Source organism: Panthera onca, chromosome X, assembly GCF_046562875.1.
Source record: "Panthera onca isolate mPanOnc1 chromosome X, mPanOnc1 haplotype 2, whole genome shotgun sequence".
Lineage (NCBI taxonomy): Eukaryota > Metazoa > Chordata > Mammalia > Carnivora > Felidae > Panthera > Panthera onca.
The window spans coordinates 106726129-106745298 of record NC_138357.1 but is presented as its reverse complement, the minus strand read 5'-3'; the positions used below and the strand labels follow the sequence as shown (position 1 = coordinate 106745298).

Below are 19170 nucleotides of genomic sequence, written 5' to 3'. Positions count from 1 at the left end.
ATATATCTTGGTCAGCTTTACTCTGTAATTTTCTCAACAGTCTTATTGAAGAGGTTCAGGTTGATTGGGTGCAAGAATTCCCATGGTGCCTTCCTACCTGCTTTGTGGACTCTCTTCATAACTTTTCCCATTTATTTTCAGATAGTAATAACAAAAGACCTCTGGTACCTTCTGGATGCTATGTCCATTTCACTTGAATAATAAATTATTCTGTGTGAAGAACCTCCCAAGAGGAACCGCCAAAGGGCCCACCTTGATTCAACCTGATCGGGTTTCAGGCAAGAAATCTGCAGAGTATCAGCTTGCTCTCTCACTCTCTCTCTCTCCCATAGCCAACCACCTCTTTATTCCCTAACTAACTATATTAATTTCTGACCATTTAAGGAAGGGGGTTGTTTAGAGTTACAGATATATTCAGCCAGCAATCTCGGTTTGGCAGCTGTTCAAAAATAGCTTATTCTCTCACAGGAGGATTTTTAAATATTTCTGAGAAATTCATCCATATAACGTGTGTAAAGGCCTTTAAGTTCCTTGGTGTCTGGTAAGCTACCCCAGAGTATCTAGACGGGAGCCCCAGCTCTCTTTCAGATAGCTGTTTTGAGCCAACTCTCTGCTCAGATGGCTTCAAGCCCTTTTTTCTCTCTCTGATCACATATCAACATACCAGTTTGTGGAAAACACACTCCTAGCCTTGCTCATTCTGCGTGTGGAAGTGGAATTTGTCCCCACCATGACCCTTTTTCTCTCTGGATAATCCCACCGCCTCTTTAGAATTCGCTGGTATGAGTCATATACCAGAACTGTGTTCCCCAAACTTCAGTGGACACTTTTCAAAATCTTCAGCTGCTTTCCCTAAATGAAGCCGCTCTCACTAGGCTAGCAATGAAAAGTGCCTTCATCTTCTCCTTCCAAGAACTAAGCATAATGGTGAGATAAGAGAAAGTATGAGTCCTACTGCAACAATTTCCAAAAAAATTTTCTCCTTACCTAACTTCAGTTTAAATTCCTTTATAAGTCTCAGGTTTGGCCGATGGGTTACAAAACCTTTTTTCACATAACTTCTTTGTATGAACTGCATAAATGGATTAGTGCCTCATTTTGGCAGCTATTGTTTTGTTGTTCAATGTTAGGACCTCAGCTGAGACTGAGACAAAAGGATCTCATTTAAAATAATCTTACATATGTGCATGCTATGTTTAATGTGTGCTTCTAGTTACTGGAGAGACACAGCTACTTCCAGAATTTGCTACTCTAAACGATGCTGCAAGAAATACCAAGGTACCTTTGTCTCTTCACAATTTTTGAATATGTCAGTAGGAAAAATTCCACAAAGATAATGTATGAATCAAGGGGTTGTACTTATTTTTTTTAATTTATGTTTATTTATTTTTGAGAGAGAGGCAGAGAGAGACAGAGCATGAGTGGGGGAGGGGTAGACAGAGAGGGAGACACAGAATCTGAAACAGGCTCCAGGCTCTGATCTGTCAGTACAGAGCCCGACGCGGGTCTTGAACTCACAAACCGCGAGATCATGACCTGAGCCGAAGGCAGACACTTAACCGACTGACCCACCCAGGGGCCCCAAGGGTTGTACTTATTTCTGTGCATACTTTGAAAATGCAATGGAACAGAATACAAATACCCCCCTTTTCTTCTATCCCCATATTTCATCAAGGTCTTCAATGTTTCCCCATGAGATTAGCACAGAATAACATGTTGTTGTTATTTTAATTTATATTTTTATTTGGTAGAGCATGGATTAGTTTACTGTGGCGGCTATAACAAGTTACCAAAAACTATGTACCTTAAAGCAACAACAACAGTTGTTCTCTCACAGTTGTAGAGGTCAAAAGTTCAAAAATCAGTAACACTAGGTATCAGCAGGGCCACATGCCCTACAGAGGCTCTAGGAGAGAATCTGTTTCTGGTCTCTTCCAGCCTCTGGTGACTGCTGGAATTCCTTGGTTTATGGCCACAAAATTCCAGTCTTTGAGGCTAACATTTCAAATCTGTCTCTGCTCAGTCTTTACACTGTCTGTGCTCTGTATGTGTGTGTGTTAATGCTCCCTCCACCTTCCTCTTCTAAGGACACATGTGCTTATAGCATTTAGGGCTAAACTGCATAATCCGGGGTAATCTTGCCATCCCAAATCCTTAATTCAATCACATCTGCAAAGACTTTGCCATATAAAGTAACATCCACAGGTTGCAGGATGTGACTCTTTTGGGGTGATATCTTTTTCATCTTGTCACAGAGTATATGATATGTTTACTGATTTGGGGCATTTAATTTTATGTGAACTGCTAATTTCTGTTTTTCCTACAATCAAATCTGGTCACTTGCGTTTTTCTATTTTCATTGTAAAAAAGAAGGCATAACCCATAGAATAAGGGCTATATATTTGGCTTTTCCCCCACCAATACAGAACATTTTTGAGTCTTCAGATGTATCAGTCTTTCCCGTTGTCACCACTTGGATTTCCTGTCATTATAAAAAGAAGACGAGGGGCACCTGGGTGGCTCAGTCGGTTATACGTCCGACTCTTGGTTTCGGCTTGGGTCATGATCTCAATGGTTCGTGAGTTCAAGTCCCACACCAGGCTCTGCACTGTCAGTGAGGAGCCTACTTGGGATTCTCTCTCTCCCTCTCTCTCTGCCCCTCCCCTGCTCTCTCTCTCAAAATAAATAAATAAACTTGAAAAAAAAATTTTAATAAAAAAATAAAAAGAAGAAGAGGTCAATACTATCTATAGTTAGTAAAATCTTTACCAAATATTCTTCTGATAGATTTATAATTTCTTTTCTTGAAGCATTTGATTTTGGTAAAATCTATTTTAATAAGAGAAGTAACATAAAATCAAGCTGCATTTTTATCCTAGTTTCTAGATTGTTGAACCAACACCAGTTTTGCATGACACAGCATACCCCATATTTAGCATATGAGAAACACCATACACATATCTCTCCATTTTCTTTCCACTGAACTGTTTTCTGCTGTACCCATGCAGTAACGTTCCTATCAACCTGGACTTACTATTTTGATATCTGGTAGAACTCATCTTCTAACATTACTACTTTTCATAAAAGTCCATGCTATTCCTGGCTAACAGTATTTCCAGATTAATTTCACAATCCTTTTGTATTTTCAAAAAGAAAAGACAAGATAATCCTCATAGTGCTTTTCCACAGATTACATTAAATTCATGAATTTATGTTTGGAAAGCAGAATTCTGCAGAAGAATGATTTCCTGTCCCAAATCAAGGCATGTTATTATTAAGGGATTTTTATTAAAAATTTTATTAAAGGATTTTATGTAGCTTAAGAAACTTTAATGCTTCCTTCGTATAGATTTTATACATTTCTTATCATATTTATTACTAGGCATTTAATTTTAAGCAGCTACTATGCTTATTACTAGATAAAGAAAAGTTATTGGTTGCCATGTATTAATTTATGTCACCAATACCCTTACTGAATTTTCTTTTTGTTTTTCATATTCTTTTGGATTTTCATAGCATAATATCTGAAAAAGAAAATATGCCCTCCTTCCTCCCAATATTTATAGCTCTCATTTCTTACTCTTTCTTATCTAATTGCATAGGCTAGGAACAACAGTTCAATGTAAAATAATGGTTGCTAATTGACATCTTTATCTTGTTCTTGATTATAATAGAAAGTCCTCTGGATTCATCCTTAAATATGATTCTGATTTTCATATATACATATAGAACATAGTTTCATTAAAACACACACACACACACACACACACACACACACACACCAGTACATAAAATGGAATGATATTTAAAACATACTATAGCATCATCCAACAGGCTCTGACCTCTATCATGAACACTGAGCAACCAGTCCAATTTAACACCACCTAATTTTCTGTATCAGTGCTATAAATACATGCTACACACAGTTAAGGGAGTATTAGTTTTTATAAGATACAGGCATTGGATTTTATAAATTTTTTGCCTTCTGTGAGAGGAATATTTTTTTTTCTTACTATAACATAAATACTAAAAACTATCCTTACTCTCTGAAAAAAAATGATCATAATGCACTGATAGGCTAAAACTGGTGATACTCTATGTAGGAATTTGCTTCAATATAAAAAAAAATTTTTTTTTGGAGCAGCATTCTCCTTGTCTGCTTTCCTTCTAGCAAAATTCTGATGCAATTTTTAAAGGCTTTGGAAGCTTTTTTCTCTCTGTGTTTCCCGACACAGTTAAAATAGCCCTGGAGTTAATTTTTTTATTTGAAGATTAAACAAAATTGACCTGTTATAGCCTCAGAATATTTCAAATGACAAAAAACCCCAATGTAGACTACCTTAAATTACAAAGGAAACATTTTCTCTTGTTATCCAAATATCCAAAAGTAAAGCTTCAGGTGCAGCTTGATCTAGGGATTAAATACTATAGATGCATTTCTCTCAATACATTATCTGCCTTGTTTCTTTGCTACTTGTGTCTTCTGCAGAGTTTCTTCCCTTGTTCTCAAAGTACGGTTGTCATCAGCTCCAAAAATGATACATTTCTCATTTGTATCCAGCAGCAAAGAGAATCTCTTCAAGTAGTTCTCATGGAAGAAGAGATTATAGTTCTTAGAAACTTACACATTTCATTTGCTTTGCCTTTGTTGTATGTCTATCTGTGTATCGGTGACAAATGTCAAGGAATACACTCATACATCCCTGGGGCTGCTGATGGGATAGGGTCAATTCCACTCAAACTGCTTGGCTAAGAATTGGGAAGTAGAAAATATTTTCTGACATCCCTGTGGTTCTTAACATTTATAATTTTATGTACATAGTCATTTACAGCATAAGCATCGTTTTATAGATAAGTACCTGGAGACTACGAGAGGTTATGTGAATGAACTAAAGCCAAATAGGTAGGCAGTACTTCAATAACGACACAAACTCAGCCATTCTAAATCCATATCCGATTCAATACACTTTTTCTCTATGTGTGAAACATTAGTGAAGGTAAATAAAGCCATCATGCATAATACTATTAATACATACATATTTACCTAAAGGAATTTGTAACTATGTGAGCTAACTGATGTTACCTAAACTTGTGGTGATCATTTCATAATATACACGTATATCAAATCATTATGTTGTACACCTTGAACTAATTCAATGCTTATATGTAAATTATATCTTAATAAATCTGGAAAAAATAATTAATAAAAATGTACTCATATAAAGAATACTGCTGTAGTTTCTAAGCTCTAACATAGTGTTAGATTTCCCCCTAATACGTAATCTTTTCTACATTGGAAAGGATCTTCATATTTAAGATCAATAGAAATCATACAAATTTTCATTACATTTCAGGAGTAATACTCAAATCTGAGAAAAGCATAAATCGCTATCCAGAGAATATCTACTGTTCTTTGATATTTTGCAATCTTTGGAAATACATCAAAAATGCTGTATGTTTTCCATTGCCAAATGTGATAGACTAAAGCACTCCTCAGATTTTGTAGGATATCTTTGAAAATGTGTACAGCAGAAACATCCCAATATTATTGGGTGGTTTATCAGGCTCCTCAGCCCATTCATATGCCCTTCTTTTCTAAAGGGTTGCCTTAGTAACTCTCCGACAAAAGTAGTTTTCTGCAGCTTTCTCCAAATACTACCCACGTAATTGCTCAATTTAGTCATTGTAGTGGGGGCAGGAAACAAAGCATCTCAAATTTGGTTTGCTTTTGATTGCAACAATTTGGAGACCAAAAACCTGGTAAAAACAGCCATAAGTGCCAGCTCTGTTAAAATAGCAATCATATGCAATACTATACAGGGATGATAGATAGAAAACAATTTCCTTTATTATTCCAGGGAAGGATAAACTGATTAAATTTAGTCTTTGTAAAATGAAGTGTGCATATTACAATTTAAAGGTAACTAACTACTAGATTAGAATCAAAAGGATACCTTTCAAAACAATAAATGGGAAGGGGAAACAAACAAACAAACAAACACACATCCAAAGGTAGAAAGGAACAGGAGTTGATCCAAGTGTAGTGGTCAAGAAACTCAAGTTTACCAGTCAGATGTGCAAGGTATTTAATTCAAGTCGTATATACTTGGACATAATTTGTATTTCAAGCCCCCATTCTTCAATGGGACTGAACCTTTATCTCAGTAAATTAAGGAGGCCTCTATTCCCCACACTTCTCTCACATTAGCAATGAAACAACAGCATGGGGGAATGCATGAGGAGAATTGGGGATATGGACCTCCATTGTTAATGACAAAGTATCCCACGACACACATAAAGTACTTAGCATGATTCTTGGCACATAGTGCAAGTTAGCTATTTGATCTCTCTTGATTTCTGACACAAGAGTAAAAATTTCACTAGCTACCTCTTTAGCAACTCCTGTAGTTGAGTGTGATGACAGTGGCTTGCAGAGTACTGTGTTTTTCTGGAGAAGAATTGAAGCAGTGTTAGCTTAACATGACCTTTGGAAGCGTGGGTAAAGCAGAAAGAGGGACATTGTGTACATAGATTGTTCGTAGATATGATATGGTGATATATTTTTGCTTTATTTCTACCTGATTATTAATAAATATATATAGTATGCATATAATGGTTCTAATGTTTAAAGTACTTTCATGATACATTTTAAGACACATTATATACATAGGAGAAAGAACTCACTCTATTGAGTCAGACAAACATCTGAATACACTCTTACTAGTACTGGTTATGTATTTCTTTGTGCCTCTGTTTCTTCTGTAAAGCAGTCAAAATCCATACTGTGTTAGTCCGTGTTCTCCAAGAAGGAGCCATCATGAAAGAAGTTAGCCTGCAAGGATTTTGTTAGGAAAAATGCCGATGAGAGGCAACAGAGAGCAGGCCGGACGAAGGTGGAAAAGGCATCAGATCAGGACACACTCTGACCTCAAAGGAAGAAGAAAGGGAATGAAGGAAGTATATTAGATCACCATGTAGTCTACAGATTGTTCAGGAGAGCCTTCAGAAAGTCAAAGTCTCTAGTCAGAGGAGTCTCTCATCTGCCCAAGAACAAGCCTGCTTTATTTAGTACCCCTGCCATACAAATCACTGGCTGGGAGCAGCCCTTCGGAAGCATGGCCGGGGAAAAAGTGAGGCAATGATTACAGTGGCTGGGGCCCTTATTTGTATTCTATTATATTCCCTCTTGACAAGGTGCATTCTCAAGGCCACCACATCTACCTTGCAGATTTATTGTGAAATTAGAAATGATGCAGGTAAGTGGGGCCCCAGGGTGGCTCAGTTGCTTGAGCGTCCGACTCTTGGTTTTGGCTCTGGTCATGATCCCAGGGTCATGGGATTGAGCCCTGTGTCTGGCTCTTCGTTGAGCATAGAGACTGCTTAAGATTCTCTCTCTCTCTCTCTCTCTCTCTCTCTCTCTCTTTCCCTCTCTCTCTCCCTCTGCCCCCCGCCCCACTCACAGGCACTCTCTCTCTCCAAAAAAAAAAAAAAAAAAGAATGTAGGTAAATTGCCTAGGAAAGTGTGCTTGACATATAATACATGCTCAATAAAAGAATGACCATTTTCACATGTCATTTATGAACTGTTTAGCATAGTAACTGTGATGTTTATAAGATACATATCATTTAATCCTTATAAAACTTCTTCCCATTAAATGTTTGTGTTAGTGTGCTAATGCTGCCATAACAAAGTACCACAGCCTGGGGGTTTAAACAACGGAAATCTGTTTTGTCACAGTGTCAAAGCCTAGAAGTCCCAGATCAAGGTATCAGCAAAATTGGTTTCTCCCGAGGCCTCTCTCTTTGGCTTGTGGATGGCCAGCTTCTCCCTGTGTCTTCACATGCTCATCCTTCTGTGTGTATGTCTGTGTCTAAATTTGTTCTTTAAGGATACCAGTTATATTGGAGTTGGGTCCATCCTAATGACTTCATTCTAACTTAATTATCCCTTTTAAGACCCTATCTCCAAATACAGTTCCATTCTGAGATCCTGGGTGTTCGAACTTCAACATACGAACTTTGGGGAACATAATTCAGCCATAATAGTGTTGTCAGCCATACATTAAAAATAAGAACCCTGAGAATGAGAGGTGTCACATAAGATGCCACGGTTATACAGGCAATACAAAGTGGAATCAGAATCTCTGTAATTCCAAGCAAAGCCTATTCTCTTTTCATTCAAGTGCATTATACACCTAACCCTTGTATATACTTTGCCCCTTCAGGTAGAGGATAAAAATAAAAGGTAACTCAGCCTAGTGGATGTGAATCCAATAATCATAAAGTAAGAGAAGCTCTTGAATCAAGCTCTACATATCTTTAGACTAGTGGTTCACAATTAAGGGTGGGTTTGCTCTTTGAGGAATATTTAGCGTTTTCTGGATACATTTTTGTTTGTCACAACTGGGGGTATGCTGCTGGAATCTAGTGGGTAGATGTCAGGGATGCTGCAAAATTTCCTACAATACACAGGAAATCTTCCAAAACAATGAAATATCTGGCTCAGAATGTCAACCGTGGTGAGACTGAGAAGCCCTACACCAGAGTAAGGTAATTTGGTCACTGAATCAGATTAAAGAGATGGGAAATTATCTAGACCTATTTTGAAAATTTAGAATTCTGTCCTGACCATTCTATGATGCATCTTTCTTTCCCTAGGCCAGCTGGTTGGTACAGCCTCTGGGCGGCAGCCTGGCAAAAATGAGAACTGTGTGATTCAAACTTAATTCTGGTGTTATAAAAATGTCTCTGTCCCTCTCAGACCTGCTCTTTCCAGATGAAAAGTTTGGGTGAGAGCAAGGAATAACCGAAAAAAAGGGGGCACATTTATGGTTACTGGAAAGAGACATTCAGGTGTTATGGAAATGGAGGAAGAGCAACAACCCAGAACCCCGGGTTGCACAGGGCGGAAGGGGCATAAAAGACCTCTGGCTTTCAAATCTGCCTCTGAAGACTTCCTTCCCACAGAAACATTCTGGTGAAGCTCTCCCACACTGTTGGAAGCATCTTTAACTGACTGCTGGGTCTGCCATGCCTAGCCAGAGAACTCTGATCACCTTTCCTTTCCCTTAACCTCACTGAGAGATCTATCAGAAGATGTAAAGGATGCTCCCAGCTCATGCAACACACACACACACACACACACACACACACACACACACACACCCCTCTGGATGTCATCCTCACCCCCCCATCTTTGTCACCCTCGATGGGCTGATGTCACACCACCATGCTGGTGGCATGGACAAATAAGATTGGATTGCCTGCGTTTAGCAGATCTTCCAAAACAAGGAGTAGGCTCAGTTACTTGAACTGAACTGGGAACTTTAACCACAGCATTTCCAACCTGGGTTGCCTGACTGATGTAGGTATTACCTGACAGACCTGCTACTTGTAAGGATTTTCTTTCCAAGGGCGTCATTTGTCCTCTTTTTTCTTTTTTTCTTTTGTTTGCCTTAAAGTTTATTTATTTATTTTGAGAGAGAGGGAGGAAGAGAGAGAGAGACAGAGAGAGAGAGAGAAAACATGTGAGTGGAGGAGGGGTGAAGAGGGAGAGAGAGAACCCCAAGCAGGCTTCGTGCTGGCAGCTCAGAGCCCCAGCCGGGCCTCGATTTCATGAACTGCGAGATCATGAAAGAGAGCAAGAGTTGGGTGCTTAACTGACTGAGCCACCCTGGCGCCCCATTGAGACTGAACTTTTTGCGTGGGAGCTGGGCATTAACCCATCTCACGCCTGAAAGCCTCATGACTTGTACCGTAGGGTGGTAAACTTGCAGCATCCTGGATCCTCCAACACCCTCACGAGAAGAGCTTAACTCTGAGGCAACAACATCCATACTATGGCCCTCAGGTTTGCCCATTATTTCAATTGCTTTAAGGAAAAGGACACTTGATCTGTTATCTAGGGATACATTCCAGCTGCCTGCTCTGCTTGCTGGGGTGGGGCACAGGAGGAGAAGAGAGCTGCTTGACTCTCTTCACTTTCACAAATCTTGGGTGCTCTCCTCACCTCTCCTGCTATTCTTCTCATTTCCATTTTCTCTGCACTCCTCGTTTAACATCCAAGACACCACTCCACCCAAGTGTCTTTATTGCCATGCAAGCTTATTTTTCTTTTGACTTAAATGCCTTTTATTTCAGTTGTGTCTCAGCAGGGCATGACACATACGCATAGACTTGTCTGCTAGCCAGAAGTGAACTCATTAATTTTTAATTTGTCATGTTGCTATCATTTGATCGAGAGTATGAGATTATTGATTTAGGAGCATAACTTGTCATTTAAGTGTTTACCTGACTTTATCCCCAATCTTCATGCAAATGATTATGCTACTATTGTTGATAATAAAAAAGAGTTTCAAATTTTCTTTTAACATTTAGTCGCTTTTGAGAGACAGAGACAGAGTGTGAGCAGGGGAGGGGCAGAGAGAGAGAGGGAGAAAGAGAATCTGAAGCAGCCTCCAGGATCCAAGCTGTCAGCACAGAACCCGATGCGGGGCTTGAACTCAGGAACCACAAGATCATGACCTGAGCCGAAGTTGGACACTTAACCGACTGAGCCATTCAGGTGCCCCAATAACAGAGTTTCAAAAGCTATTTGTTGAGTGCTGAAAATGTTCTGGGTAATTTACATATAGTTTCTGATTTTTAAGAGAAGATGAAGAAACCGTGGTTAGAGGAGCAAAGAAGTATATCGTCTAAGGTCATTGAACTGGTAAGCATCAGAGCCTGCATTATCAGCAAGGGCTGCCTGAATAGGAAGCTTTTGCTTTACCTGTTGTATCACCTTTCCTTTGTTAGTGTATTTAGAAAGTCATTATACTGTAAAAATTCCTGGAAGCCATGCATTTAAAGCCCTAGTCGTGACGAACCCAGGGTGTCTGCCCAAAAATGGCCACCTATATTTTACTGTAAATATACAGCCAGTTCAAGCTGTTTCCTCTTTGCATAAGTAAGCCACTTAAAGGTCCTGTTAAAATTACTTCTAAAAATCTTAAAGATGGAATTAGACATTTTTGACACGCTATCTCCTCACATACAGTACCTAGAGAGACTGAACGTTTTGGTCTGTTTTCCACTCAGCGTGCAGACAGTAAGGCTTGCTCTTCTGTGTTTTGTTGCCCTCTTCAGTGTTCCCGTAATAGTAGGTTATGCCATTTGATGGGCAATTTGCCTTTGCACCACTTTGCCTGTCATGTTGTTTCCCTAACATTAAGTAGCTGAGACTAGAAAAGGGCTCATAGAGGTTATACAGCTCAATAGAATGTCTGTCCTTTTTTTTTTCCCCTTCTTTTTTTTAACTTCTCATTACACTTATTTCCTCCTTCACCCTTCTTTACAAATTCACTGGAAACAGTACAGCAAGAAATGCAAGTATTCGTTTTTTTCTCCTACAGTGTCCATTAAATTTTTTTTTTTTACAGCGTCCATTTATTAATGGCTGATTCAAACTAGGTGAAAAGGAGAGACTAATCAGAAAGGACATAGAAAAATTGTTCTTCTCGGTGTAGTTGTAAATAGCTGCTCTGTTAGGGAATTGGGGCCACTCCCACCAAAACAAAGAGTTAAGGATATTTTTTTTCAAAACAACACCCTGTGTATGTATGTAAATGTGTGGACTATGGATAACATTCCCCATGGCAGTAGCCAGAAGGAAAACATGAGATACTTTTGGAACAAACTGCCTTTTTTGACATATACTCACAACATGAATAATCGCATTACAACATTTAATTCAACCAGCATGGTTTGAGAGATGTAAAAATGCAGTTTTCTTACTGTGTCAGGTCCTCAGCAAAGTGTGGTTATATCTCCTGAGGTCATGTCCACACTTGAGCAGACTCTACATCTGATAAAATGATTATTTCTTGCATCAGGAATACACTCTCTTTGTAGCTCCTATGCAACTTTCTTACCTCTGTATAAGATGTGTTTCCTATTGGCACAGTATGCATTTAAAATGGTCCCTTTTACTTTTGGAATTACAAGGTGACTTTTTCACTCCCCAATTTTACAGTTCAGCATGAATATCATCAAATGGTGCAAAACAACTACGGTGGTATTTTGAATATAAAATTAAAAAATGTCTTATGGAAAACTATACATCACATCTACACAGACAGTCCACCTGGTTCAGTGACCCAATCTGAAATTAACTCTAAAATCTTTAAAACAGGAGAAACTATTTCACTTCAAGCCATTCCAGGAAAAATGGACCCAGTTAACTTGGTTCTCTAAAAATAAATCCTCTGAACTCTTTGCTACCACTTTTTACAAATTCTTGGTCCACCGAGAGGCAGACCTCTTTTTTGTACGTTAGCCTTTGCAAATTATACTTTAAAACTTAACTTGCTCTGAAGACTGATGCAACTTTATTAATATGTCAGGAAATACCTTCAAAAGTACCTTTCACCATCTGGCAATTGAAAGCATTCTGTTTGACACGCTACCAAGGTAACAGAGAATACCATTCTAGAATACTACTGGCTTGATTTTTGTCCTCACTTATCTAAACAAACAAACAAAACTTTAACAACTGCAGATTTTGAATCCAGCTTTCTTTTTTATTCATGAAAAATACACACTGCAAGTTACTTCCCTCCAAAAAAAAAAAGAAGTTAAATTAACAACTGCAGATTTTGAATCCAGCTTTCTTTTTTATTCATGAAAAATACACACTGCAAGTTACTTCCCTCCAAAAAAAAAAAAAAAAAGAAGTTAAATTAACAACTGCAGATTTTGAATCCAGCTTTCTTTTTTATTCATGAAAAATACACACTGCAAGTTACTTCCCTCCAAAAAAAAAAGTTAAATTAACAACTGCAGATTTTGAATCCAGCTTTCTTTTTTATTCATGAAAATACACACTGCAAGTTACTTCCCTCAAAAAAAAAAAGTTAAATTAGCAACTGCAGATTTTGAATCTAGCTTTCCTTTTTATTCATGAAAAATACACACTGCAAGTTACTTCCCTCCAAAAAAAAAAAAAAGAAGTTAAATTAACAACTGCAGATTTTGAATCCAGCTTTCTTTTTTATTCATGAAAAATACACACTGCAAGTTACTTCCCTCCAAAAAAAAAAGTTAAATTAACAACTGCAGATTTTGAATCCAGCTTTCTTTTTTATTCATGAAAATACACACTGCAAGTTACTTCCCTCAAAAAAAAAAAGTTAAATTAGCAACTGCAGATTTTGAATCTAGCTTTCCTTTTTATTCATGAAAAATACACACTGCAAGTTACTTCCCTCCAATTACCCAGAGGCTGATTTTGTGTTAAATCTTTGCAGAAATGTGAATAGCTTAATTTTTTTTATTACAGTTGTCTTTGTTTTCCATATAAACCTAAGTTTTTACTTCAAAAAAGGCAACTGAGGCGAAGAAAACCAGAACCATTGAACAAGTCATGTTAGAAGCTTTGCCACTGCAGTGTTAATAGTTGCTTTAAAAACATACCCCTGAAACAAAATTGCATTAATATTATATCATCAACCTATTTCCTCCCCCCACCAAACCAAGATTTTTCTTGCAAAGAAGTTATCATTCAGATTCTGGTTAGTTTATTATTATTATTATTTTTAATTCTGTGAAGTTTGGTTTTCACAGAACTAAAACCTCCTAGATGATAACACTGAGCATCTTTCCTTCTTACTGTGTATTTATTAACTTCAAATGAGAAAGCTTTTGGATTCAGATTTTTCACTAATTGATGTTCATAAAATTTTAGTAATGTAGAACTTAGTAAAGTAGAATTTAGTAATTTTAGTAAAGTAGAGTTTAGTAATGTTACAGGTTTTACGAGCTAAGATGTGGTTTCTTCTTGGGCGATGCTTCATCTCCTTCATCTTTTTCTTCATCATCTGGATCATTCTTTAAGCCAACCGTGCTGCTACTGCTCTGGCTACTCGTTTCATTAGCACCACCAGCAGAAGGGGATGAACTGATTTTGCAGCTCCCAGAAGATGTTCCTTTAGGAAGATCTACCTTGTCTTCATTTTCTTTTGGGTTTTTAGTCTCCATAAACTTATCATAAGGATCTGGAAAATCATCTTCCAATGGTGGCATAACTGCTTCTTCTTCCTTTGAATCTTCTTTAATACATATTTTTTCCTTCTTCTCCAAGACTCTGATGCCTCTGCAGAGTATTTGACTATACAGTATAGAATGTAAATTCTTCCGAATTTGATTTTGTTGCTCTTTTTCTTCGTCATATCTGATCTTCAGTCCTTTGAATGTCTGAACATATTCAATCGATTCAAGTGTTTTATAAAACTTCTCAACTATATGTATAACAAGAGATCTGATATTTTCCACTCTTATATATTCAAACAGCTCAATAACAGCTGAATTCAACATATTGTACCGAGTCCCGTTTTTCAGAAAAGCATTTACAACTGGCTCAAAAAGATTTCCCTTGATGATGTAACAATTATAAAGTTCATCTTTAAGGCCAATCATCCCTCTCATAAAGCGAAGAGCAGACAGAGTCAGGAAAGTGTGCTTTGAACTCATCAAGATCAAGACTCTTCTTAGCAAGTCATTGCTCAAAATATAGTTTTTTATGTAATATGTGTGATGTTGCACACAAAATGTGAGCAGCTCCAAAATTAAAGAAAGCAGCCCTGCTGTTTGATAATTATTGGGGCTGTTTTTGTCAGCTCCAACTACATTATCCCCTTCACATATATTTTCTGAAGTGATGGCAAAAAGTGGTGCTATGAAGTTCTGTATACAATGCTTGTAGAAGAAATTTAGAAACTCACTTCTTTCGCATTTACTAGGTGTTGACAGCATATTTTCAGGATGGATTAGAGCACGAAGAAGTCCCATTAAATGAATAGCACCTTCCAGCTCAGGATCAGTGTCACAGATCATTTGCTCACTTATTAAGTTAATGAAAAGGTTACCATCTACACTCTGCTGGGCTTCTTCCATTATAAATTCTCGGATCATGGATGGACTACACTCTACTAGATAAGTAAGTATATCGGTAGCAGCTGATCGTATCTGCAAATCCTTCCTGCTCATCACGGTTTTCAGAACAGGAAGAATTCCCAAATGCGTCAATGTTTTGAAGAGGGCATCCTTGTTCGGAGGCTGTAATGTCTGTGAAAATTTACAGAATTCCTTGAAGAAAAATAGCAACTCGCGCTGTTTATCATCATCTATAGTCTCGTTCCTTAGCTGCACAAAAACTTCAGACAAAAAGTTGTCATCTTCGTGCAGCATGCGGACTATCTCGACCTTGTTGAGGAAAATAAAAGTTGTAAGAGTAGAAAGAAAATTCTCTTCAAACATGGATGGTATCGGCATAAGGATGTCGTGAATGTACTGTACCCTATAGGTCTGATGTATCTTTTGCATAAGTTCACAGTCCGTTATTGGTACAACTTCCTTGAACTTCGCATGTTGAGTCAAGAATTCCCTGTGCCTTTTCGGCTGAGCCATTGCAGGGTCATATTCGAGGCATCCCACCACATCCATGATACACTCATCAGAAAACATGATCTCAAACAGAGATGTCTTGTTAAGGAATAAGATGGCTTTAATAATTTCATACAAATGGTGTAAACCTTCAGTGTCCCCTTGGTCTTCACAAGTGCGGAACAGCTGCAGCAAATTTTTAATATAGTCCCCATTTTCTAAGATCAGAGCCAGTCTTTCCTTATGGATAGGTAAAGGTAAAGCGAGAATCGAGGTAACAAAGTCATCAATATCTTCAAGTTTACCGAGTTCACAGCTAGGCAAGTCAAACACATCAGCGGTTTCGAGTATGTCGTCAAACTGATCTTCTGATTCATCTAAGAGGTCTTGTGTGATACTGACAGATGGATCTTTACCTTGAACTCGGCAAATGTCTTCCCAGATCTGCTGACAACCTTCGGCATCCTGGAAACTTAAAGCCATACCGTGGCCCTCCGCTTCTGACCAAACAATCAGCGTTTCCTGTTGCCTCTGGTACGGCGTATTTGAATTGATCTTCGACTCCAGGATTAGCGCGTCACTGGAATCCGACTGAACTAGCAGACACACGCTCTGGAGGTGCTCCACGTAAGCCGAAGAGATGTGCCCGGAGCCTAGGTCATCCCATTGTTGATCTCGGTTCAGGGAGTAGAGTTTCACGCGACACTTGTCGGCCATGGCGCTTTCTGCCATCTTCTCGGCAGCGGTGGCGTCGGCGTGTGAGGTGGCTGGCTCGCGCCTGCCCAGAATCAACGGCTATTGCCGTCGTTGGGGCAGCGACGACGGTAGCCGAGGTGGCCGGTTAGGAAAATCACAGTAGAAGATGGCGGAGAAATAGCGGTCGCGAAGCTGGCAGTTACGGAGGTCTGTAGTGTTCGGAGTCCTGCCTCCTCTCGCTTTCATCTTATGTTCGCCTTTCTTCGTTTTGTTCTCGCATATTTCTTCTTAATGTGGGTTTAAATCGTGAGTCTGCTCACGGTCGTCTGGGAAAGCCTCGATTATGACAGGATTCTTACGATTCTCCCAGGATTCTACCCCAAAGGAACGTTCTGTACATGTCGAGGCAGTTGCCCCCAATATTATGTAGAGGCTTAGTGATTAGAGCAAAGCACTGTTCTAGCATAAAAGCTTTCGTCCCTCAGAAACATTTTCACTTATCAGGTGTGCGGGGATTTAGGACTTGAGACAAAAGAAAGTTAATCGCTTATGTCCTGACCAGTTCAACACCTGACATCCGTGTTGAGGCTCCCGCCCCACCCCTGACCCCCGACCCCAGAACAGAAACGGGAGCCAAGTGAAGTGTACGCTATTAACAATAATCAGAGATCTGTAGGTGCGTCTTCTCCATAACACTTGGTCTATGTATCTGTCATTCACTTACTCCCCCCCCCCCCCCCCCCTCCATTGGGGTAGGATCTTGTTCCCAGACGGAGTTGGTTGGCAACTCTTTTACTCTGTTCAGTTCGGCCTAAAGCGCCGCCGTCTTTGGCGCAATGGGAAAAACTTTTTCCAATCTATAACCCCACTCCTCGTTCTTGGAGGAATGGGCCAGAGGGAAACTGGGTTGAAATTAGCTAAGAGTGAGTAATGAACATCACAGGTCAATTGTTTCACTTCTTTTCTTGATCATTACAGTGATAAGAACCACAACTATGTAATATTACTTGAGGGCTTATTGTTATTACCAAGAAAGGTAATAACATAATTGATCAAATATAGCACTTTAGTACTTATTATGTTCAAGACACTGTGACAAGAACGTTTATATCTTTTTGTACTTAATTTTCATAATCACCTAGTGATATAGGAGTCTTAAGGGTCCTTCTAAGATCAGGGAGAAAACTTAGAGAAGTTAAATCGCAAAAGGTCACACTCCTAATAAGTTGAGAAACTCTGATGTGAATACATGTCTTTCTGATTCCAAAATTGGTTTTCTCAGCCATTGAACTATGCTAGCCCCTTCTTTTCTTGGCCTTCATTACATTTTATTTCACATTCCTTCCATCTATATAATTTGTAATCAACATAAAATTATCGAGACGATGAAAGTCACGCACTTCCTTCTTTAGATCCACATCTGTGTATAGCCAACCAAAAAATAGAAGCTTGTATATGGGAACTTTGTTAAATATAATTTTAATGGTAACCAAGTTGATTTTTGATGTAGCAGCAACTTCTGCAGTTTTCTTTAATTTTTTTTTTCCAAACATTAACCCTGTTATTGCAAGGGAAAAACAGAATTGGGCCATATCAAGCACATTTGGATTTGATGAGTACTGTTTGTAACGGTCACTTCATTTTACATGGCATTGGAAATGCGTGACAGTTCTTAAGTGGAGCACAGAAAAAAACGCTTTCACATACCGCTCTTGCAGTGTCGCCTCTAGGAGATTATAGTACAGCATTATTCCCTGGGACAGGACAGCCAGAACACTTGGAAAATTGAATGGAAATGACAATCATTTCATGAGAAAATTCAAATCAATGCCAGCCAGGGTACTGCTGGTTTAGAAACCTTTACAAATCATTAATAATACTTAAACATAAGAATTAATAAGTGCCTAATACAAACACTGACATATGTACTCACTAGTTTAAAATTCCTGTCTGATTTCAACGAGAGAATATGCAAATCGTAATAACAATAATGACATGCATGCTAATGGTCCAATTTTTTTTCTCTGCCATGGTTATATTAAAGTTTCTATCGGAATCAATTATAATACTGTCAGTTGTCTGAGTATGCCCTCAGGTTTCATTCTCTGAGAGGCATTCTGCACAAACCTATGTGTTCTCACAATTTTATCACAGGGAGTTTCCCTTAGGCCAATTAAGGCCCCTTTATCTTAATTAGGTTAACGAGAATCTCTTTACAGTCTAAAAGAGCCTCGAGTCCAAATTTCTTACTGCTATTTCTGCACTAGATTCTTTCAGTTCCTGTCTTATTTGGTTTGGGAAGTAGAACAAAGCCCTTTTTTTTGCTCCAGTAGTTCTAGCTACCTAAGATTATCATTATTTTGTTGTTTTACAGAGAGGACGGTGATATGCATAAACAAATGCCATATTCTAAGAGCTGCATAAGTCTCTTTTATAGGCATTATTTATATTTTATTTAACCCTCAGACAGTAGTAGCCTGAGGAAGATATTACTACCATATTACAGAGGAAAAACACTTGAAACTCCAAAGCTGAATCATACATCTGGTTCAGACTCTGCTGTAAGTGATATTGCTGGGATTTGAAAGTAGGCCTGTATCCTTCCAACCCTCCACTTTACCAGTCCCAAAATGCACAGCGTTCTCTTAGGCTATGCATAAATTGTTATAGCAGATATTTGTAATAATTGTGATTTTTTTTTTATCCCAACTATCACTGCTATTTGATTTTTCTCTGTTTTATTTTGTGAAGGAAAATCATTGAAGCCAGTTCAAACTTAAAATAGATTTAGGGGCGCCTGGGTGGCTCAGTCAGTTAAGTGTCCAACTTCAGCTCAGGTCATGATCTTGTGGTCCATGAGTTTGAGCCCCGCGTTGGGCTCTGTGCTGAAAGCTCAGAGCCTGGAGCCTGCTTCAGATTCTGTGTCTCCCTCTCTCTCTGCCTGTCCCCTGCTCCCTCTCTCTCTCTCTCTCTCAAAAATAAATAAACATTAAAAAATTTTTAAAAATAGGTAGATTTAATGTTAAGACTCTGGATCCCTCTTCTGTTTCGGAT

General features: G+C 38.6%; 1 protein-coding gene across 1 annotated transcript; it reads right to left on the bottom strand.

Moving 5' to 3' along the window:
* Nucleotides 1-12537: 12537 nt before the first annotated feature.
* PPP4R3C (protein phosphatase 4 regulatory subunit 3C) lies at nucleotides 12538-16482 on the bottom strand. Its single transcript, XM_081792425.1, has one exon. It carries the CDS (start codon nucleotides 16150-16152, stop codon nucleotides 13792-13794), a length of 2361 nt encoding a protein of 786 aa, XP_081648551.1. The 5' UTR covers nucleotides 16153-16482; the 3' UTR covers nucleotides 12538-13791.
* Between the last annotated feature and the right edge of the window lie 2688 nt (nucleotides 16483-19170).